Source organism: Athene cunicularia (genome assembly GCF_003259725.1).
Source record: "Athene cunicularia isolate RWA chromosome 27 unlocalized genomic scaffold, athCun1 chr27_part1, whole genome shotgun sequence".
Classification (NCBI taxonomy): domain Eukaryota; kingdom Metazoa; phylum Chordata; class Aves; order Strigiformes; family Strigidae; genus Athene; species Athene cunicularia.
Genome location: NW_020799138.1, coordinates 4,167,762 through 4,190,998, shown reverse-complemented (window position 1 = coordinate 4,190,998; position 23,237 = coordinate 4,167,762). Strand labels below are relative to the sequence as shown.

The window sequence follows — 23,237 nt, the reverse complement described above, 5'->3', positions numbered from 1 at the left end:
CCCCATTCCTCCACCACCCATCCCCTCTGCCCCCCACTCTCATGGTTTAACCCCAGCCAGCAATCAAGCACCACGCAGCCACTCACTCACTCTTCCCTGCTCCTTGGGATGGGAAGAATTGAAAAAAAAAAGTAAAACTCGGGGGTTGAGATAACAGTTTAATAACTAAAATGAAATAAACAATAAATTATATTATAATAAAATATAATAATAATTGTAATGAAAAGGAAGATAACAGAAAGAAATAAAACCCCAGAAAAGACAAGCAGCAATGCAGTTGCTCCCCACCCACTGACCGGTGCTTGCGCAGGGATCAGCCCCTCCCAGCCAATTTCCCCCCGTTTCTATACTGGGCATGACGCCCTATGGTATGGAGTAGCCCTTGGCTAGTTCAGGTCAGCTCTCCTGGCCACGCTCCCTCCCAGCTTCTTGTGCACCCGCTCGCTGGCAGAGCTCGGGAAACTGAAAAATCCTTAATCTTGGAATAAGCATTACTTAGCCACAACTAAAACATCTGTGTGTTATCAACATTATTCTCACACTAAATCCAAAATGCAGCACTGTGCCAGCTACTAGGAAGAAAATTAACTGTGTCCCAGTCAAAACTGGGACACCCAAATACAGGCTCCTCAGGCAGGAGAGGGCAGGCAGCCAAAGGGAAGAGGCTCTCGTATCAGCCCTGTGCTGAGTGTCTGCGAGCCGAGGCGGCTCTGATCAGCGCTACCTCTCTGGGCCAAACGGGCAGAGCAGGAGCCGTCAGGCTTGCAGAGCCGGGCAGCATGGCCCATCAGGTGTGGCTCTGGGGAAGACCCTGTGGCAGGAGGTGGGAATGGGGGAGACCTTCTAGGGAAGAATAAATCCACCAGTGTTGAAGCTTCCAAGCCCACTGCGAGTGCCCCAGTGTGACCCACCTTACACGGAGGGATGGAAGATGTCAGAGCTAAAAGTTCTCCTTTTCCCCCCTTCTGCTGCCCTCCTGCTCAAACCACTCCAGGGCGCTTGGGTCAGCACCAAGCCAGCGCTGTGTGCTCCCCGTTACAGCAGCCTCCTAAAAGCACGACAGCACCCTGGCACTGGGTGTGGGATGGTTCCGGGCAGAAGGACCGAGGCAGTCAGGAGCTTTGCAAACCTCCAGTGTGGCTGGTTTCTGGGTCAGTCGGCTTTGAGGGTGGGGCAGTGTCTGTCCCTCAACGTGCCCCCTCCGCTGGTGCTGCTGTCCCAGCTGTGCTGATGCAATGCGCTTTGGTGGTGATCCCTAAGGGGCCTATGGGGCTTTTTTTTTTTTTTTTTTTTTTCTTGTATTAAAACAGGCTCAGTATTCAAAAAGGCATTTAGGCATAAAGGCTGCCCCACAAATCTAGCAGAGTAGCCCAGGTGCTGAGAGTTCTGAATTTGCCCAGTTTGGTGGTATCTCCTCCAGACTTGGCTGTCAAAGGGCACGGGCTTATCTGCAAGGGACAGGCAGCAGCAGCAGCAGTGTCCCACTGCTCACCCCCATCCCCTCTCGATACCCCCACTGTGTCAGTGAGCTGCTTTTCATTTGAGGGGCTGGGTCCTGTAAAGTCCGAAGTTCACCCTTGGGCTCCAACCCAAACAAAGGTGGAGGTGCTCCTGCTCCTTCAGGCACAAAGAAATACAGAACAAAGGTCCACCACGGATATAGGGCCAACTCCCTTCCCAGCCATTTACGAGCATAAGGGACAGAAAGACCAGTTTGGATGAGGAGCCCAGACAAGGCTGGGCTTCCATGGCTGGTTCAACCAGCTGTCATGGGCATGGCTAAGAGCCTGCAGATGTTGCAGTGAGTCACCTTGAGCCAGGCCTGGCATGAACTCCCTCCTGGTCCAAAAGGGACTACAGGGACCAGGCTGGCACAGGGCTCTGGCAATAGGAGACAACCCTTGGCCGCTCCACAGCTCTGCAGCCAGGCTGCCAGTGAGCACTTGGTACCAGCTGATGGCTGCTGGGCATACCATGGCTAATGAATGTGTGGCTAGCATCCAGGTCTCAGGAGATAATGAAAACTGATAACACAAAATGAGCTCTTCAGCAAGCCCTTTGGAGGGTGTGCGCTTCAGGAGCAATCAGAGATGTCATCCTCATGCCAGCAACACCCCCTCCCCGTTCAAGTGGCTTTCCTCTATAGGTGATATTAGCTCAACTCTTCACATCACCTCCGGGCATCCCTGTGGAGTGCCACCTCATCAAGCTTCAGCGGACTTCCAATGACTCTACCAAAATCTCTTAATGGAGACTTAATAAGTTGCCAAGTGGAGAAATCTGTATGCCAGAGGGCACACACCTGAGCACACATCCTCTAGGCACTTCTCTGCTAGCCTGGAGAGGATTGGATTGAAACCCGCCTGCTGCTTCTTGAAGTCTGAAAGAACTCTGCCTGCCTCCTTGCTTGGTGAAGGTTTTTTGGGTGTGTTCAATCCCAGAAACCAGGTATTTTGTAGGAAGCCTTACTGGTTTTATTTTTGTCTAAGGGAGAAAACATTGAGGGGCTGTAGATGACATGCTGCTGTACAGCAAGGCAAGGAGGAGGATATTGCAGATAAACAGCCCCTGGGACGTCTTAATGTGGTTCCTTGGTGGCACCGCTCATGTTTAATTGAAGGAGGCTCCTGTGGAGCAGGGAACAGCTTTGCAGCAGCCAGAGACCTCCCAACCCAGCTGCTGGATGAAAATCCAAGACTTGGCGCAGTGGGGAGGGCAGTGGACTCAGGTTTGGTGGCATGTGATGGGGGAACACGATTTGCAGAGACAGGCCCTGCCTTTCCCCAAGACACTGCAGTGCACTGAGGGTGGCTGCTGGGACTTCTGCCCAAACAGTCTTGTTGACTTGGGTGGCCCCGGACAGAGACCTGGCAGGCTGCTTCTTGACATTGTCCTTGTGGACAGTCTGCTCCAGAGCAAGCGACCGTCTGGAAGCTCTTTGCACCATGCTCTGGGCAGCAGAAGGATTTGTCCTGAAGGAAAGTGTTTTTGTGCATGAACATGGGTACTTGAGACAGGCTCCGAGGATGGATTTGCACCTTCTCCAAGGCAAAGGGATGTCCTCAGGCCCTCAGCCCGATGCAAACCTCAACACGCCTCCCCTCTGCAGCATCCCCTGTGGGTAAATCTGGGCTGACCTCCACTGCCCGTGGTTGGTTTAATGCCCTCCCAAGGCTTGGGACTCCCACCAGCTCTCCCAAAGCAGCTTTTCACAGTCCAGCTGTGATTCTCCCCGCTGTAGCCACCAAATTGGTGATGGTCACTGGCCATTCCGCAGCACCCAGCCATGAGCTAGCAGAGGTGCAAACACCCTCACACATTGCAACCTGCTCCCATTCCCCCAGGCTACAAAACCAGCTCCAGAAAACTTGCTCTCTTTCCTGGGGTAAAGCAGCATCATTTTGACCCAGTTCTATTTAAACTCCCGGGCACTAATAAATGAGGCTCCAAGATGACCACAATGCACAACATCAGAGCTGGCTCCACTGGCACGGAGCAGATGGGGATGCAGCTGAAGTTGAGCACAGCCACAGCATCACACCCACCCTATCAGGAGGGGTGTGAAGACACAGTGGAAGGAGTAAAGCTGGAGTGAGGGGTGAGGAATGGTCCTGGGCAGCCCCTGGGACGGTCACTGCCCCTCACCCTGTGCCGAGGCTGCGCTGGGGGCTCCAGCTTGGGGTGGGGGGCAAGGCAGAAATGACACAGCCCGGCCATTTCCACAAGACCAGCTTTAATATCAGTCATGAGAACGAGGAGAAAGCACAGAATAAAAAATAAAGAAACCCACCGCCCCGTGCCCACCTGCCGCAGACGGACTATCCAGGCACTGCAGACGGAGGAGCACGACACAGCAGCCGGGGGGGACGATCCACCGAGAGCCACCCGGTCCGGCCCCTCTCCAGGGATGCTCACCTTTGGGTGACTGGTAGCGCTGAGGAGCCCCGTGGTGGCCCGGCCTCGGGGGACCCGGCTTAGCTTAAGATTCATCACAGACTGACACGAAGGACAAGAACGTAAGAAGAATCCAAGAGCTGCGACTTTTTGTTTCTTTATTCTAATTCAGCCTACGACGTTAGTAATGGTGATTTCAGGGGATGGCTGGGCCCGCGAGTTCCTTCTTGTAGTGAAAATCAGAGACTGTAAAGAGGAACAGAGCTTATAAAGACAGATAGGAATATATTGCCATAAAAAGAACTGGCATGCAAGTGCTTTATACATTTGGCAGTATGTGAAATGGCAGGGCTTCGGTTTTGTTTTTGGTGGTGGTGGTCGTGGTCTCTTTGTTTTTGTACAGTTCAAAAATGAGCTGCTGCCTTCACATCTTGAAGACACCCCCCCACAGGAAAGGACAACACAAGTCAAGTCCAAGGCGCCTCTCGCTTGGTTTTGGCAGAGTATATATATAATATATATATTTATTTTTTTTTAATGCATAGCGATTTTCTTCCTTTTTTTTAAATATTTTTTTAAATTTTTTTAATATTTTTTTTTTCCCCCGTTGCAAACCTGAGCTCGGTCCCTGCTTTCCTGTGCAGTTTTCCTTCCTTAGGTGTTGGCACTGTGGAGCAGTCGGATGGTGTCAGCAGGCGATCTCCTCCAGCGTTCCCAGGGTGGCCTGCAGCGGCACGTTCACAGTGTGGCTGATGGTTTCCGAATGATTTGGCAAAGGGTCGCAAGTGCTCTGCGGACGGAGAGCAAGGGACAGGGTTACCCTGGGGCTGCTGGATGCTCCCTGTCCCTCCCTAACCACTATCTCCTTTCTTTGGCTGAGCGAGCCATAGCATCAATCCTTCGGAAATAACTCAAGCTGGGGCCGAACGCTGCATCCGTATGGAGCGACTTCACCTGCCTACAGATCCAACTGCAGGGAAATTTCCTCTTGTCTCCCAATGGGGCTCCTTACCACGTTTTCATCATGGCTCCCTTCCTCATCTTCCTTTCCAAGTAGGTCTAATAATTTCTCCTTGATCAGCTGCAAAAGAGGAAGGTGTGTTAAGGTGGGCAGGAACAGGCAAGACATCTCCCCTGCCTTGCGTGGGCATCCCCGAGGCACAGAGCAGCCTCACCAACACAGCCCCAGGGGATGCACCAGGTTTGGAGGACACCCACTGGAGGATATGGAGAAAGAGACAGTTTTTTTCAAGGAAACCACCCCACACGTCAAAACTGAATTCTTCACATGGAAAAAAACCAACCCCAAACTTAGTATTTTTAAATATATTTTGGGGTTTACTGAAAAATGTCAGCTATGCGAGCACCGTTTCTCTTCACAGCCACATTATTTCCCTAGCAGCCACTGCTGCGGAAGAATGTATTTTCAAGGGAAATCCCAGAAAGGTTGGAAAATGAGTGTTTTTCTGAAAAACTTCCACTGGGGGAAAAGAAAAAAAATAAGAAAGCTAAAAATGTGAAAAATTGGTTCAGTTCCTAAGGAAGCAAGGTGGATGCTGGCTGGCATGTGGAGATGTGTGGTGGGGATTTGGGACCCCGATGAACCCAGAAGCACAACTCTGCCCTGAAGCAGGACCAAGAGGAGGACTGCGCTGAGCAAATGAAGCAAAACCCCCATCTCTAGGGTCAATATTTCATCCGATTTTGGCTAACCCACTGGAAAAGAACAGTTGTATCTGTTTGCTGGCAAGCTCGAAGAGTTCACAAATGCTTTGGTTGAAAACACAGTGAGTTTTAGGTGCACTGAACCCCACCTTGGTGGAACCCTGAGTGGATTAGAACAGCCACGTAGATTAGGCATCATTTAAGACATTTTATTCCTTTTCTCCCTGTCTGGTGTGTGTTAAATATCTGTCACAGGTGACCATGAAGATGTCCCACATAGGGCAGAGCTGGGTGAACCTGCTGCTGCATCCGTGTGCACGGGGAGCCTCTCCAAGAAGACAGGATGCTTTCTTAAGCCATGTTTGCCCAAAAAGAAAAAGAAAAAAAAAGAAAAAAAAAACAGCAAGAGGAAACTATTTGCCTAGTTTTATAAGCAGATGTCAAACAAAGGAGTAAAACGGAGAAGAAAAATCCAAACTTTGTGAGGTTTCTTATTACCTTCTTATGAAAGAACCCCAAGTAAGCCGGGAATAGGCAATTTTAATGAAATATTGTGTGCATTCAGCCTGAGATATAAACTGAGGCGCAGGTTTTGTTTGCACTCCGAAGCCATTATGAGCTTTATGCTTGTAATTTTCAATATATTTTATTGCAGAGTAATGCCACCAAGTGCTAACAGCTGCCCAGAAGGGACTGTGATGGGGAGTGACTGTCTTAAAACATAAAGTCAGCATCCCAACTTTAATAACATTAAGAGGCTTTTCAAGATGCCCCAGCAAGCTCGGAACAGAGATCGTGCTTGCCTGACATCCCCGTGCACCCACCTGGCTCGGCACACATTAATGCAACAGCCACGAATGACCCCGACTGCAATATCCATGGGATTAAAAATCCCTGATCCCATCATGATACGGGGCTGAGAGGCTCTGAGAGTGCTGGACTATGCAGGTCTAAGATATTGTGTATTTGGGTGCAGGGGGCCCAAAGTCACTGCACTAAGATCCCCAGGGAACGAGTACACGAGCTGAAGTAGCAGGAGGCACCTTCCCAGGGACAAGGGCAAAGGACCTTGGGCTGCGATGTGCCAAATTTGCTGGGAACTCCCTGCCTCCGTAGGTGTTGGCATCCTCCTTGAAACTATCCCAAGCCATAAACTCCTTCTTTCATGCCACAGAACAGGACACACGCGTGTTTGGGTCCTTGGGGTCATCTTGGTGCAAACAGGTTGGTTGCTCCTCGGTGGCTGGCATCCGGCTGCAGCCCCTCTCCCTGCCTCAGTTCCTCTTTTACAAATAAAATCATGAGCCTGGTATCCCCAACATGAATCATTCTGTGATGTGTTGGAAGGAACGGGAAGGAAAAATCAACTGCTGGCAGGGAGCATGCTCCAGAGAGGGTTATTTTGGACCACGGCTCATTTAAGTGAAAAATGGGATGGAAAAAGTCCAAATAGCAGGAGGGTGCAGAGAGCTGCTTGAATCTGCCTCTGTGCTTGCAGGGGCAGTAGTGGAGGCTGCTGGCGGGACAATGCCCGCAGGCAGGCTGTGACAGCAGGGCACTGCTGAGCCCTGCGCTGGCACGGCGGCAGAGAAAAAACAAAATCCCCTGGAGAGATGCTGAGCTGTGCTGCTGGGCTGAGACATCAGCATTCACTGGGGGAACTTGCTTAGGCAAAAAGACATTAAAAATATACAAGGGTCGTAACTCTGCTGCTGGAGGGCAGGAGGAGGGAGGGCTGCCAGGAAGCTACGTCCCCTTCTGACTGCTTATTGCAATAATTCCCATTACAGAGGGCTCGCACTTTTCTCCGGAGCACCTGCTCTTGGCCACCACAGAGCCACAGAACCATGCTCGAGCTCGTCTCGGGGCTTCCTAGAATGCTCCTTGCTCCAGGGCTGCTGGCAGAGCTGCAGACAGCAGATAACAGGGACTGAGGTTTTTTCCACCCCTCCCGGCAGTGGTACAAGGTCTGGCTTCTCTGCTTCTGCCGCCTGGACTGGGACTCAGGCATTAATTAAAGGTGGTTTTATGAGAAGATAATAACAGCATGCTGCTGGGAGAAGCCCAAATTGAGGATGGGGCAGGAAGGCGCAGCAGCAGGTCCCAAGCCAGCACCCCAGGCAGTGCGAGCCTCAGGGTGGGCAGCAGCAGAGCTACATGAAGGTGGTGCTTAATTAGCCCAAGGGAAAAGTAAATCTCGTTAGCAGAGGCAGTGTGCCAAGCGAACCTGGCTGTGCCATGCCGTGGCTGCGTGCCAGCCCCCCCTCACTGAGAGCCCCCGCTGACGCAGGGACCTCCCCACCACACTACACGGCCGTGACTGATTATGTAGCACTACTGTAGAGCAGTTAAATATATAATATCATTAATTAAAATCAATAATCCACATGGGAATAGAGGGCATGGAGGGTCGTGGTCCACGACCACCCCAGCCTGGCATCAAGGCTGGCAAACCCACACCCTACCAGAGCAAGAAGGCGAAGGGCGAGGGTCTTACCTCATATATATAATCGAAGAGCTCTAGTATAGTGAGGATGCTAGCACCGATAAATAGCCCCATCTGGCCTCCAATGTCACCTAGGAGAGAGAACAACACGTGCATGGCTTTCATCCCTGGTGTAAATGCTCTTAGAGGCACCCGTGCAACCGTGGTGCAGCTGCCCTGGGCACTGCCACCCCTGAAGAGTGGGGAAATGCAAGGGATGGCCCCCAGAAACACCAACAGCTCTAACGCCATGAAAAGCATCCCGGGAAGGATGTTGCCGGCCACCAAACTGTCTTTCCTGCTAATGAGGCCATCAGCCGGAGGCCTAATGAGGAAGCGATACTGCATGCTGGCATCCGAGGAAGCCATCTGTCAGAGGCAGACAGCAAGCTTCATCCCAGGAATCCCAAAGCCCAATTCCCAAACTGGGCGGGGGGAGGAGAAAGATGCTGGAGAAGAATTAGGTAACATCCCCTGGAGCTGAGAAAAAAACCCAAACCTGATGAAGAGAGGAAAGGGAGATGGCCTGCTTTTTCAGGGGAGCATCTCAAGGCTGTCTCTGAGTCCCCCAGCGCTGGGGAAGGGCGGTGGAGGAGGCACCATGGGGAGAGGAGACTTGCAGGAATCTGCTGGGAAGGTAACTGCTGACATGAGATGCTGTGCTATGCCAAACCGTGTGCTTTAGGGAGGATAAATTCCATGGATTTTGCTGCAAAACATCCATGGTTCAACTGTGTTGTGCCCCAGAGCAAAGGCACCCATGGGTGGAGGGGCTATGGGACCTTTGCTGTGGGTGATGACAAAAGAGAGACAGAAGAAAGAGGAAAAAAGGTGTTTGGGGGGCAAAGTGCTGGTTCAAATAGGGGCTGAGGATTAGGGGAAGATGAGACTCTGCCCAAAGCCTGCAGTGCCCTGGGAATGAGGGTCATGCAAAGTCGTGCAAATAAGGAGGTGTGTGTCACAGAGGCTTCATCACCAGCCTCCTCTTCCTCTTCCTCGCTGTAGCACTCTTGGGGAGCCCACGACTGGTGCAGAAGGCTCCCAGCATGTATGGTTTGCAGAGCTACCACTGTGGGGTGGCACTGGGGCGCCCAATGGGACGTGGGGTGCTCTGGTCCCCACAGTGTCCCCATCCCAGGGGACGCTCGCAGTGTCCAGCCCCACGGGGCAGCTCAGCTCCAGCTGTATCCCCGGAGGGATCTGGGGATTCAGGGTGGCACACGGAGGGGGCTGCAAAGCTGGCCATGGGCAAAGAGCATGCTTGCTTCTCCTGACCAAACACCCCCACCCTCAAACCCAATGGCTCCCAAGCACCCAAATCTGTAGCTGACACCCGCAAAGCTTGACCCAGTTTGAGGCTGAGCAACCCAACAACTCCTCCACCTTCTCCATCAAGCTGCAGGGCACCACCCAAAGGCAAAGAGCTCAGGGTCCTGGCTGGCCTGGCTGGAAAGGAGGATGAATTTGGAGCATGGAAAAGGTGAAGGGTAGATGGATTTAAGAGCTGTTCTCCTCCACACACTGCCCTTCCAGCATGGGGTGCACCACAGAGCATCCATCACCTGCTCAGCCCTGGGATTTTCAAATAATAGTGCCCTGGTAGGAAGCAGAGATGGAGCAGCTCACATTAACCTTCCACAGGTGATACATGAAGTAGCTGTAGTCCCTAGGGCATTCCTGGGGCAGCTTGGGGTTGGAAGCAAAGTAAGAGATGGGATTGAAAGTGTGCTGGCCAGGGAGGTGTCTGGACCTTGCTGGGATTTTCAAGACAATGCACATAAGCTGTGCACCCACTCGTAGCATCTCTCTGTCCTATAAACACACATGGACTCCAGCACAGGCTCACACAGACTCCAAACTGCACCCCTCACTTCTCCTTACCAAGTAAGGCTGCCACTTCATAGGCTTTCTTCTGCTCAATTGTCTCATAGTTGAGTGCTTCAAAAAATATGTCCAGCACAAGAATATTCTCTCTGTAGAAAGAAGACAACAGCATCACCACCAGTGGTCTCATGTGCTTTGGGACAAGAGAAAAAATGGGACTTTGGGGCTTTATTCCCCTCTCTGTTCCAACTGTTCTCTTCCTGGGGCCCTCAGCAACCCACAGACACTTGGACTTCCTGGAGACCAGGACCACAGGGCATCATCAGGACTCTGGCAGTCTTAGCAGAAGATGGAAAATGTTTCCCCAAACTCTCTCGGGGTCTGAGCTCTGGATCTCACTTTGATGCTAACAGCAAGAGTCCAAAATATCCTTAATATGGAATAACTCTTGCTGCTTCTGTAAGACAATAATGTGCCCAGAACTAGGAGAGGCCCAAGACGGGGGCTGCCCGGGGTCCACAGCCCAGACTTAGGTAGAGAGCAGCCGTATCTCAGACAGGACCAGCAGGACTGGGCTTCCCTGTCAAAATAAAGAGTTCTTGGGGGGTATGGAGAATGCTCATGAAGACAAGGCCAAGGAAGGAACATACAGTTGACTGGAAACACATCTACTGAGAAGTAAGCAACCTACACCTCCTCTCCTCAAGGGTTTCACCCCAACCTGCCCTGGAGGACAGACCTCTGTCTGGCCATGGAGGCACTGGCGAGGTCTGGCTGGATTAAACAGCCCACGGGGCTTTACAGACACTTTCCCCCCATAAAGCAATGGAGATCTGCTATCTGTAACACTCACGAGATATATTTTTCCGACTTGTTGAACTTCTTCTCCAGGTACTTGGCCGAGGTCTTGCTGGGGATCTTGACCATGGAGAGCTCTTTGTTGTATCTGGTCAGGTTACAGGGGGTCCTGCAGATGCAGTAATTGCTGTCCTTTTCAGCAAGCAAACCTGGAGAAGGCCACAGAGTTCGATCTCAGGGAGTCAGGGACACACAGCAGATGTGGGAGCAGAGTCATCCACCCAGAGTGGGACCAAGGAGTCACATCTCAGAAGAGCTGCAGGAAACCCCGTCCTGGCCATTTCTCTCCCACTTCACTGCACGGCCATCCCACCACCCTGGAGAGAGGCCTTTTGCTGGAGGCTAAACTCTGTTACCAGCATCTGCTCGAGGAACATGTGGTGATTGAGTCTCCTAAATCCAGACACAGAATGGGTCCCTCTATCCCAAACCCGGACCCAAACTCAGATCCAGAGGTGCTCCCCGCCTACACATCCTGGGGTGCCTGTTATCCCGAGGGTTTCTGCGCTCAAGGAGCCCCATGCCACATGCAGAAACAGAAGAAACTTTATCCCAGGGTGCACCCAGCCCTTCCCAGCCTCATCAAAACCCATCACCAGGCTGCAGCTACTCTAGATCATCCCAGTCCTGCCAGACAGTAGGACACAGGTTGCTGGAAGCCCCTCCAGCTTGGGACGCTGTGGTACCCAGGGAGATCTCTTGGTACTCACCGAGCGCAGGCTCTGCGCATTCCTTATACTGCTCCGGGGTACAGAAGGGAGCATCCCCTGCACGGAAAGGACACATCCATCAGCGGGCATCAGCCACCGCTGCTGCAAGGGAGCTGGGGACTGCTGGGCTCTCCGTGGGGACCACAAAGACCTCCCTTCAGCAAAGTGAACCCAGGCTGGGGATCGGCAGCATCTGCCCCACATCTGCATGCTGCCTTTTCTTGCAAACTGAGGAGGGGGCTGCTGGAAATACCAGTCATGGGTGTTAACTGGGGCTAAATGAGGGGACATCAGACCCATGTCCCTCTGTCATGTCTTGCCCTTATTTCTGGGCATGTTGCAAAGGCTGTTAGCATCCTTCTTTCCTTAGGGAAAGGTATTCCCAACTCCTATCACCCCTGTTGCCTTTCCAGCTTGTTAACCCTTAATGATGCAGGCTGGGTGGAGGGAGGGGGTCCCTGCCCGCCCCCTGCACACTGACCTGGCATGTGAACCATTTTGCAGTTGCAGTTTTCCACAATATACCGGGTCTCGCAGTCGATCCTGCAAGCCGTGATACTGTAAACGGGAAAGAAGTCTAAGCCCATATCCGACGAGCGACATTCACCCCACGGTGGAGGCAGGTACGTCAGCTGTAAGAGAGGGAGGAGCGGGGTGTCAGGGGACGCTGGGGACCAGCAGCAAGGAGTGAGGCGCAGCATCTCCCTCCTCTTGCCACAGAGGAGACCCCAGAGCACAACTTTAATGATATTTTTAAGGAGAGGACCAAGCGATGCTGTTGCAAGGGATGGCCACAGCATGGCTTTTGCCAGGTGAGAGCCTTTGCCAAGCTCTTCTGCTCCAGAGTTGCTCTGCTGCGTCCCTCCAACCCCACACCTCTGGAGCAGAGCTGCAGAAGGATGATGTATCAGAGATGTGCAGCACCAGAGGTTCTCCAAAACCAGCTCTGTGGTCTTTCCTGTACCACTAGGAAAAACCTGCCCACGCAGGAACTGAAGGAGAGGCTCCAACCTGCAAATTATCTCTGACTTTGGTGTGAGCAAACATGGGGTTGCTGGCACCAGTGTGTCAACAGCTCCCATCTCCAGCTTACTCTGACCTCCAAACTGTGCCACTATGTGCCACTCCTGGAGACAATGCAGACAGTGCTGGTGACACTGAGGAGCTCAAAGGGGTGGCAGTGAGATCCTGACAACGGTTGAAATTGCTCTGGTATGAGCAAAGCTGCCACAGCTGCACCGTTCCCTTCTTCAGGCACTTTTCTCGATGAAAAATGCAGCAGATCACAACCCTCAGAGAGGTCCAGGGACTTGGGAAGCATGTGGAAAACATCAAGAACAGTTTAGCAACTAGAGATTGCTGCAGAAGGTGAAAAATACCAAGGAAAGGGCATACTGGTGCCATGAAGAGCCGCCAAACCTCCATGCTCCCCATGGAGGGATGGCTCTGCTCAGAGGTGCTGCCATGGGAGATGGTGCTGGGCTGCAGAGCAGCACCTCACTGCAGCCTTGGAGAAGGCAGACAAGTAATCGTGTCCTTTTCTGAACACCCATGCTCAGGGAGTGGAGTTAGATACACATTATCCGCTCTCCTGCATCCCTTAATGATGAGGAACCTGTCTTTTTCCTCCCTGTTTGCACATCACCTCGTGTGAGGCTCGTAAGTTGCTCTGCTCAGCGCTAGTGCAGTGAAAACCCTTCTGCTATTACTGCTTTATTTAACACAAATGCAAAGATAAGATAAGCAGGACTCCACAATCCACCACAGAAACCTTAATTCAGAGCCCAGGACATGCTGGAAGAAAAACACTCTCTGGCCCCCACGGCCAAATCTACCTTGTTCTTCTTCTGTCTGCAGCTTGGCAGCCCTTCCCATTTCTCTTTATCTTTGCTAAATGCTCTGCACTACTCTTTGCTAGAGAGCAAAAAATAACATTCCCTTAACCCCTCCTTCTTTGTGTTTTAAAGCAGCATCCAATTTGCTGTGCTTTGCTCCAAACACAGAACGTTTTGTGCTGGCAAAGCACGTTGGCTGTACAAAAACATTCCCTTAAAAAAATTTAGTAACATTGATCACATCCTAAAATAAATATGTAAACATGTTGATGGACGATGAGCCTAGGACCTAGTTGGCAAGGCTCTATGGTGCTCGTTTTGGGTTTCCTCAGGAGATGTGTGGGAAAGAGGAGAAAGATGACCCATGGTGTGGAGGCACACTGCAGATACTGTTGGACAAATAATGACCCCCATGAACCCTCCAGGCATGGACCTGGGGTAACAGGGACAGAACTACCATGGTGTGAGCTGTTTGGAGCCCATGCTCTGCTCTAGGTCTGCCCCATGAGATCTCCAGTTCTCCAAAGCACCTTGTGAAGAGTTGTTCACCTTGTGCACCAGCTCGTGGTGCTGGGTCGTTGGCAAAACTCCCTGCGGCTTTGACTTATGAACCACTCAGACATTAAAAACCCATAATGGGCTTAAATTGCAGCCAGGAAGAGAAAGTGAGATGTTGGGATGAGCAGCTGGGTATGGAACAGTCTGCCTTGGAGGGGCACAAAACCTGGAAGCTAAAGGAGAGTTTGGGGAAGATGCCAGGCTTCAGAGAGTGATCCTGCCCTCTGGGGCTGGACAAGCTCTCAACTCAGCCAATCCAAATTCCTTCTCTAGGAACAATTTTGCCATGAACAGTTCCCATCCAGGAATCCAGAGGTGCTTTGCTTATTCCAGCACTTTTCTGCCTGCATCTCTGGGCACAACACTGGCTCCCAGTTACTTCTGTCTCTGAGATGCTGATGCAGGCTTTATGGGACCAGCTGGAACCATGGACATGGTAGCCCTGTGCCATACCCATCTTCTAGATGAGCCACAGGTCCTCCTCATGACGAGGTGGTAGTTCAAGGTGTTCCCTTGCATGACGCCAAGGACAGACCCGTGAAAAACCAGCCTGCACAAGGGCGAGGGGTGTCTCCATGTGATGGCGAACCCCTCTTTGGCTTTGCTTCCCCCACCAGCTGGGAACCACCAACTCTCTTCCCCTGCTCCTGTGAACACCATCCCTGCTCTCAAGTGTTGACAAGACTGAAAACTTCGCAGTGATGTTCAGACAGAGCAGAAGTGCACGGTCTGCTCAGCACCTCTGCATCCTGGTGTGCAGAAGCAAAGAAACAGGATGCTGACAGGTGCCCGGGCTGCTCGCTGAGGGACGTGTGCTCTGGCATTCCCAGAAGCTGCCTAAATCCATGCTGCTGCTCAAGCTGCTTTGAAAAGCAACAGCAGCAAGAGCTGCTTGGAGCGACACACACCGATCTCTGTGCTCAGTGGGTCAATCTGAAGAGCAGACCAGATCCACATCAGATGTGAAGATGCAGCAGGTGACGGAGGGATCCCATCTGTGGGGACCAGCTGAGGCATTACAGGGAAAAAAAAAAAACAAAACAGTCCTCAGCAATCTCAGCATCCTCTAAGAAACAGGCCTGGCTCTGAATGGAATGGGTTTGAAAGTCAGCAAAGCAGCACCTTGGAATGAAAATACCAAGAGAGTCTTTGTGACAATAGCAAAGTGCTGTCTGAAGGGGACCTTTTCTCATTTGCTTTACACTTGCAATATAATAGAGTACCAGATGCCATCATTTAGTCATCCACGGTGGAGAAAGGGGCCCATATGTCGTGCGTTGTATGATAAAGGAGAATAAATAATTGCAGTCTCAGATGGTATCACCTCTCTTCCAAGCAGAGCTACACACAAATCTTTTAAACCCTTTAAATTTTGTTCTGAATGTAGGTGCCGGGATCAGAAAACAATGGGAGTTGAGACCAGATAATTTAGCTTAGACACTTTTTTTGCTTCAGCCAGTGTCGGATTTGAGCCACAGTGCTTGTGAACTGGCACCATGTCTGCAGGAGGTGTACAGGCTGAATGATTAATTAAACCCTAATCAATGCAACTTCATTAACAAAGTTATAGCCCATTCTGTAGCCAGGACCACAAGCACTGACTACCTTATACAGCAAAGCAAAGCTGGTTTGTGTCTCCCCAGAACCACGGCATTCCTTGGGGATTTGCTGCCTTGCCACCTGCACACCCCCATGCCCACACTTGCACACACACACATGTAAGTGTGCAAGTGCAATTCACTCCTCTCCATCTTCCTAAACACGAAGGAATAGGCGCAACACATCTCCCCTGTCACATGCCAAGACTTTTGCTCTCCCCGCCTCTCTCTGAATCGCTGATACTTAAGAGCAGAAAAAGCCTCTTGGCACATTTAACACTGGTGGAGGTTTTTTTGCTCTGCAGTATAAAGGCTTTCCCTGTTTTGGAGAAAAGCACGTTGTGTCTGGCACCAACGAGAGACTCCAGGGAAGCTCAGATTTTTACTTTTTAACGGAAATTTCCCCAGTGAGACCCCTCGCCATGGAGCAGAGGCCTATCAGGTGCAACACAGGCACTTCAGTGCTGCCTTGTTTTGTACCAATCCCTACCTCTCACATCTGTGTATGACAGGGCAGGGATTTCTTCTGCTGGCCATGCCTCCCCGCATGGATGCAACATGAGATGCAACAGCTGTAACCAAAGCATCTCCCACACCCGGGGGACCAGCACTGGGAGTCTGTGTGCCTCCCCCTCCATCACTGGCTCGCTGGGAAGCAGCACTGCAGCAAGGGTTCATTTGAAGTATGACAAGCAAATCTGTGCTTCTTCCTTAGGGGCACGATTTTAGAGACAGATCTCCCTTGGCTGGCAGGGTTGGACCCTCCTTCCCTTGAGCAACTCAATGAACTCTCTCCAAGGGGCTCATCAAGGGCTATTACCTGGAGCCTCCATGGTAATTACAACTTGAAAGACTCGTAGCTTCCCTCGCACTCTGTAATTTGTAATCAGAAGCAAACTCTCGACTGATCATCCTCCCTTCTCTGGAGGGAGAAGGCGCATCATTAGGGACAGGGCTCTGCAGAGTAGGGGAGGCACATTTTCAAGATCCTGCCTCAACATCCAAAGGTAATTTTGTCCCAGGAAAGCTCCCTTCATCTGTCCCAGGTGGATTTGGTTGGCAAGCACCAATGTACCAAGTCCCTCATGTAGTCAGCTCTTCTCCTGCTTTTTATTTCCAATTATGTCTGAAGGGAGCTGCTCTGTTACCGTCTGTGTTTGGAGCCCCAGAAGCATCACTCACAGGTACAAGGCAACTGCCAGGACTGCTGGGTTATATCCTCTGAAATGCTCCCTGTTACTTTTCAAAGAGGAGACTATCCAGCCCCAGAGCCGGGTATGGTTTTACCCAACAAACAGTGCACCCTGCAGTGAAAGACTTAAGCCAAGCGGCCAAACTCTTGGCAGCCCATGGCAGGTTTCCTGCCCCGAAATGCAATGGAGCAGGATCCCAAGGTTCTTCCCTCCAACCCCTGTGGCTTCTCCCCCCACAGACCAGCCCCCTTCTTAGCACAGGAGTCCCAACGCTCTGGCAGTTAATGCAATGGTGAACCCACCCGCAAAAGCATCCCTCCTTAACCCTTCTCCTGCCAAAATGTCTGCTTTCTCAGGGCTGCACTCTCAAGCGAAGCCTTTACATCCAAAGCACTCAGCCCCAGAGAGCTGCCCAAGCAACTCATTTTAGACACCTGACATTTGAATTTCCTGCCCGCGATGCTAATGAGGCCGCTGCATTGCCTTGGAGAGAGCACAGGGGAGCTGAACCCGCCTCGCCAGCCAGCAGACGGGAGCGCCTGTGATGGAGCAATCCCGCGGACCGTGGCCATGTAAACACTGTAAACAGCAGAGACTCTAATTAGATTTGATTCCTCTCCCCTGCAGCCCCTCCTGGGCAGCGTGCAGCCACGCAGACGTCTCCTCCTCTGGAGAGATTCGCTTTCCCCTCTTCCAGATGATGCTAATTTGGGGCTGGCTGAAGGGCTCCGGTGCAGGACCTGAGGAGACTGCCCAAGGATGCTGAGCAGCTCCCCTCCAATCCGCTCTGCTATCACCAGAGATGAACTAATTTTCTTTCAAGCTGGAGGGGAAAAAAAAAATAAACCAGAAGGAAAAGCAAGTGTAAAGGCAGCATGGCCAGTTTCTGCCCTTGGTTCCTGCAGGAGAGCAGCGCTGAGCTCTAATTTTACTCTGCTGCCGTGGCAGCTTTCCAAGGGCTGCCTGCACTCACCCTTCCCCAGCACCGCGTGGTCCCACACTTATAGAAATTCAGCTTTAGCCTCTAATTGAGGTTGACAAAATCGCATCCTCGCGCTTTTGCAATCGTTAATACTTAATTAATTAATGAAATGTTTTTTTAAATTCTCTTGATCCCGGCTATTAGGGATTACAACAATCAGTTACGAACTGGCAGGCACCGAAAGGAAAAGGAACAAATTGACTTGTCTCCTTAAAAGCAGGATGGATCCTGCTCGCCCAGAACGCAAGGAACGGAAGGGCCGCTCCTGTCAAACGGGGCGAGGAGCAGGTCGTGGTGGCGGGGGCTGTTCAGCACAGCCTCCTCCCTGCCACAGCCCCTTTTCCTGGCCACGCTGCTGCCCTTCACGTGCTGCTCTTGGCCCAGAGCCTCCTGACAACTACCAACATCTGCCTGCAGCCAGAGACGTCTTTTTTTAAAAAATTATTTTAAGTGGTATCTCTGTTTTTTTCTGCAAGTTTAATTTCATGCAATAGGGAAGATGTGGAAAGACAGCGGAGATGTTTCCAGCATGAGGTTGGGGCAGTTTCAGCTTGGTTTGCAGCTGGGCTCTGCAATGAATCCAGCTTTGGGGATGGGGCCTGGAGAATAAATCCTGTGAGGAGCCAGTGAAGGAGCTGGGAGTGTTCAGTGTGAGGAGGAGGAGGCTGAGGGGAGCCCTCATCACTCCACAGCTCCTGACAGGACATTGCAGAGAGGCTGGGGCTGGGCTCTTCTCCCAGGGGATCAGGGACAGGACAAGAGAGAACGGCTGGAAACTGCCCCAGGGGAGGGTCAGGCTGGGCAGGAGGAGAAAATGTTTCCCAGAGTGGTCAGAGAGTGGAACAGGCTGCCCAGGGAGGGGGGAGTCCCCATCCCTGGGGGGGTTTAAGGGCCGTTGGGATGAGCTGTGGGGGATGTGGGGTAGGGGAGAACTTTGTAGAGTCGGGCTGAGGGTTGGACTCGATGATCCCGAGGGGCTTTTCCAACCTGAATGATCCTGTGACTCAGCTCAGACCCTCTCCTGCCTCCTCTGTGTGCGGGTCCCTACCTGATGCCACCAAACTTCACAAGCGTCCAGCAGGGAGGGATGGAAACGTCTCCCTGAACATCGCAAAATCTAGATGGGGTGTGATTGCATTTGCTCCAAATGAAATAATAACCAGAAACCTCCGTTCTTTAATGAGACATCAAATAGCATCAACTTAATAGAATTTCAATCCCAGGCAGCTTTAGCACTTGTAAAATGTTTAAAGAGCTCGGCGTACACACAGCTAGTTGGCACCGTCTCCCAGTTAATGATGCTGGAATTTGTCTATTTGTGCTGGATGAGGGCTGTTCCTTCCCATTTGTTCTCTTCACACAAGCACCAAAGAAGTTGTCTGTCAGGATAAAAGCTTAACCCTTCTCGCACCTGGAAGGTCCCCCGGAGGAGAGCTGTTATACAGCCTACGAGTCTCCTGTGCTGGAGGTGAGTGGGCACCAGAAAAAAAATGTGATTTTGGAGCTCCAGGCTCCTCCAGGTCCTGGTTTCCTTGGAAATAATTTTGCAAATCAAATAGTAATATTGAAACCTCCTGTGGCTCCTCAAAAAGTCAAGAGCAGCCCTTTCTGAGCCTCATCCTGGGTTTTCTCCCAGGACCCGGCTCCCGGCATTTGCTGCACTGATTGTCTACAGCTCGCTTCTAGCTCCCCCCTAAATGACTTGTACCCTTCACTCATGTGCAAACTTCATCTTAAACTGCAATAAACTCTTCCTCTCCCCCCTGGTCACTTCCTTGGCGTATCTGTAGGCAGCAGAAGTGTTCCCCCTCACTCCACTGGGCACCGCTGGTTCTGCCTGTTGGGACTACATTGGCCAGACTCTTACTGAGGTGCCCCAGCTGGGGGCTGTGCAGTGGAGTTGGACCCTCTGAAGCTCCCCTGTCCTCAGCAAGCAGCTTTGTATCTTTTTAAAAAAATCCTCTTATCCACAGTGAAGGGTTAGCAGGAGCACCCAGGGCATCCCTTCACCTACATCCCTGACGTTTCCTCTTTCTGATCTCCTGCCTAAGAGAGCCCTTTCCAACCTTTGCCCGTTCAGGTGCCACCATTCCTGGCCCTGACTCATTTCTATCGTTTGCCTCTAATCCCATTTTCTTTCATACCCTTTTACAAACAGGGTGATTCACTCCTAACACTGTTTTCCAAGCAAAACCACTCCGCTGCCCTACAAAAACCGCTGTGCCGTTGTTTTCTTATATCTCCTGCTTTGAACCGCTCCCGTGCAATGAAGTTTTCTATGTGGCTGGTCACCGCTGCCTCCCAGTTTTGCCTCTCACTGTTGAATTAATTCAGGGTCTGATGATAATACTGGAGGAAATCAACTGGGAGAGTGTGTGGGATTGAGGGAAACAGAAAGAAATCAGAGAGTGACTGTTTTACCAGGAGGAGGTGTAAGACCGTAGGTAGAAGACGCTCTGAGCGAGGGTTAGGAAACATGGGAAATGCTATTTAATTGCTCCTAATTTTCAAATCCTGCTGCCTACACCCTGTTTGGATCTAGGGGTTTCAGAGCAATTCCTGCCAGACCCTGAGTCCTGTTTTCCTGCCTCTGTAATTACACTTTTGATACTGCAGTTGTTGGTAGCTGATGCTCTCTGTCCCATTGAAGCATTATGAGGGGATGAGTCTCCAAGGCACACTAGAGCCCTATTAAACAATATTGCTCCATCTTCGAACTTGTTGCTTAATTGAAGCCTCTTAAATTTTTATTGCCAAGTTGGCAGAAATTGCCATTTTTAGTGCGCTTTTCATCTTCTCTAACGCGTCGTGCCTGTGGCGTAGCAGGGAGCAGCCGAGCTGGGGATGTAACATTATCTGATCCCATCCGTTACGGGAGAGGCTTGAGTGATGCTGCCGAGATGCGGCAATGATGCTGTAAAATCCAGCTGGGAAAAGAGGATTAAAAGGAGCCAAATCCAGGAGGAATTTGTCCTCCTCCGGGGGATCAGCCCTTCAAAATATAATTCCCAGTGTGCCCACCCATGCCTTGGTGCTGTGCTCTGGTGCAGGGGTATGGTGGGATATTGCAGCCTTCCCAAGGCCACGCACACCATGAGGTCTGGAGAGGCTTGTTATAGCAATAAGAACCAGGAAAAGGAAAAAAAATGAGGTGGATCCCTCCAAATCCAGGAGCAGCAGGAGCTGAAGGGCACTGCTCTACTTGGGGTGGTCCTGCCCTCCCTCGGGACCCATCTGGAGGGTGCCTGCACGGCCAGCCCCAAGCCCTGCACAGCTCGGGGCTTTGCCCATTGTGCTGGTTTGGCTGGAATAGAGTTAATTTTCTTCCTAGTAGTCAGTACAGGGCTCTGTTTTGGATTGGTGCTGAAAACAGTGTTGGTAATATGGAGATGTTTTCATCACTGCTGAGCTGTGCCTACACAGGCGAGGCCTTTCCTGCTCCTCTCCCCACCCCACCAGCGAGCAGGCTGGGGGGCACAAGGAGGTGGGGGGGGACACAGCCAGGACAGCTGACCCCAACTGACCACGCGGCATCACACTCAGCATACAGAGCTGGGGGAAGAGAAGGAAGGGGGGTGTTTGGGGTGATGGTGTTTGTCTTCCCAAGTCACTGTTACACGTGATGGAGCCCGGCTGTCCCGGGGATGGCTGAGCACCTGCCTGCTGATGGAAGGGGTGAAGGAATTCCTTGTTTTACTTTGCTTGCACACGCGGCTTTTGCTTTACCTATTAAACTGGTTTTATCGCAATTCACAAGTTTTCTCATCTTTACTCTTCCAATTCTCTCCCCTATCGCACTGGGAAGGACTGAGCGAGCGGCTGGGTTGGGGTTAGCTGCTGGCTGGCACACCCGTTCATGAGAAAACAAACCCTGTTCATTAGACACAGCAATTGCCATGGAAACTGCTCCCGCGCGCTGCCAGGTGCAATGAGGCCCTTGGCCATCTCTCCCCATGTAAAATGGTGTGAAAACCCCCAAAACCAGCAGCTATGGTGTCACATGTCCACATAAACCACTCCAGCTCCTTTCACTGGGCATTCAGACACAGCCACTGCCGTGGTGTACGGAAAGTCACCCAGGGAGGATGCTTTCCACCATCCTCCATCAAGACACTCTTGTTTTAATTCCAACCGTCCATCGTGCGTTGCCTTCTGCTGTGCCACCTCCTGAGGGAGCTCAGTCCCAGCTCCCCTTGAACTTCAGGGGATCGCTTAGGTCTGCGATTTCAGACAGAAACATCTCCCTTTGGCATAAGTCTGCAGCAATGAACCAGCTTGGCCTATATAACCCAACAACCATGTTTATGGGGGAAACTGCCTGCTGGCATTGTCTTTGCAGGATTGTTTTTGCTGACTCAGCACACATAACCAACCCATCTGTGAAGTCCCTCTTGCGATGCTACTAGTGCAAACCAGCACGACATCGTCACTGCATTAACGATGCAGTCCCCAAACTGGTAAATGTATCTTAAAAGTGTCTCTCTGCAGGAATCAGAGGGCTCAGCCACCGCAAAAGGAGGAGAAATGGTGATTTTGTTCCATTTTTTAGGACTGACAGCTAATTTTGAAGGGAGATTTAATGAGATTACGCACCATCACAGAGCCGGAGTTTGCTTTCGACAAGGGGCTTTTGGAAAGCTCTTGATATAAAGATCCAGATTTATCACCCTGGCACCAAGATGCAAGTCCCTGCTTGAGCTAAGCAGCTGCACACCTGGAAAGGCTGGAGATCAGTAAGTAAAGCCCAGAACATACTCTTATTTCTAGACTGGGATGTGTGGACCAAGGGATAGATTTGAGCATGGGCACACGGAATAGTAAGAAAGTCAGAAATAAAAACACAAGTCTCTAACCCAGCGATGAATAAATCCCCTTCACCCCAAAGCCTGTCTCAAAGATGATGCACGGTGCCCACCGTCGCACCAAGGCAAGTCTGCCCAATTCCACACCTATTATTTTATCACTGGGAGAAGTGCTTATAACTAACACTGAGGCTGCTCTGAGCTGGGAGACATGAAACGATCTCTTTATCTTTATTTCTATTCTTCTCCAGCTGGAGGATTGTTTCATTTATATTTAATGGTGTAAAACACACGGTTTAGGACCACAGTAAGTGGCTGGACTCAGACCTCCAGGTGATGCTCATGGGCTTTTCCACCTTTTGCTCTGACTTATTGAAGGAGCAGCACGTGCCTGCCCCAGATGTAGAGATTTAGGAGAAAGAAAAAAAAACCAAACAAGACTAAATCAGAGGTCTGAATAAAAGATGTGAATTCAGGGCTTGAGAAGGTGGATGATGCCCAGCTGGTCCCTGCAGGGTAATTAGAGCAAGCAGTAGCATGTGTATGCTGTAATGGTTGTAATTAGGTTAAAAAATGATTTTATGGAGAGGAGGGATTGGGGTAGTCAGCACTGCCCAGGGAGCTAAATGCTGCTCCAGGCAGGCAGCTTGAAGAGCCCTCCAGGTCTCCTGGGTAAAGGCGTCAAAGCCCGCAGAGTAATTTTAAGTCACTTACAGAACGCCCAAGAGGGAATGTGCTCTTCCCCAGCACCAAAACTCTGGCAAAACCTGCAGAAGAGGGGGCACGCTTGAGCTCAGAGTCCCCCCATATGTGTTTTTCTTGTAATCTTCTAC

The 23,237-nt window shown here is 51.2% G+C and overlaps 1 protein-coding gene across 1 annotated transcript in view; it reads right to left on the bottom strand.

The window, feature by feature from the left end:
• Window positions 1–4,037: 4,037 nt before the first annotated feature.
• Window positions 4,038–23,237, bottom strand: part of LOC113489122 (acid-sensing ion channel 2) — a 514,852-nt gene continuing 495,652 nt past the window's right edge. The window contains exons 4-11 of the mRNA XM_026864635.1: window positions 11,918–12,068; window positions 11,437–11,493; window positions 10,722–10,875; window positions 9,926–10,017; window positions 8,057–8,136; window positions 4,907–4,975; window positions 4,510–4,684; window positions 4,038–4,140 (exon numbers count right to left, since the gene is read on the bottom strand). Coding sequence (XP_026720436.1) covers window positions 4,583–4,684; window positions 4,907–4,975; window positions 8,057–8,136; window positions 9,926–10,017; window positions 10,722–10,875; window positions 11,437–11,493; window positions 11,918–12,068 — 705 coding nt within the window. The 3' untranslated portion in view covers window positions 4,038–4,140; window positions 4,510–4,582. The remainder of the gene's footprint in view (window positions 4,141–4,509; window positions 4,685–4,906; window positions 4,976–8,056; window positions 8,137–9,925; window positions 10,018–10,721; window positions 10,876–11,436; window positions 11,494–11,917; window positions 12,069–23,237) is intronic.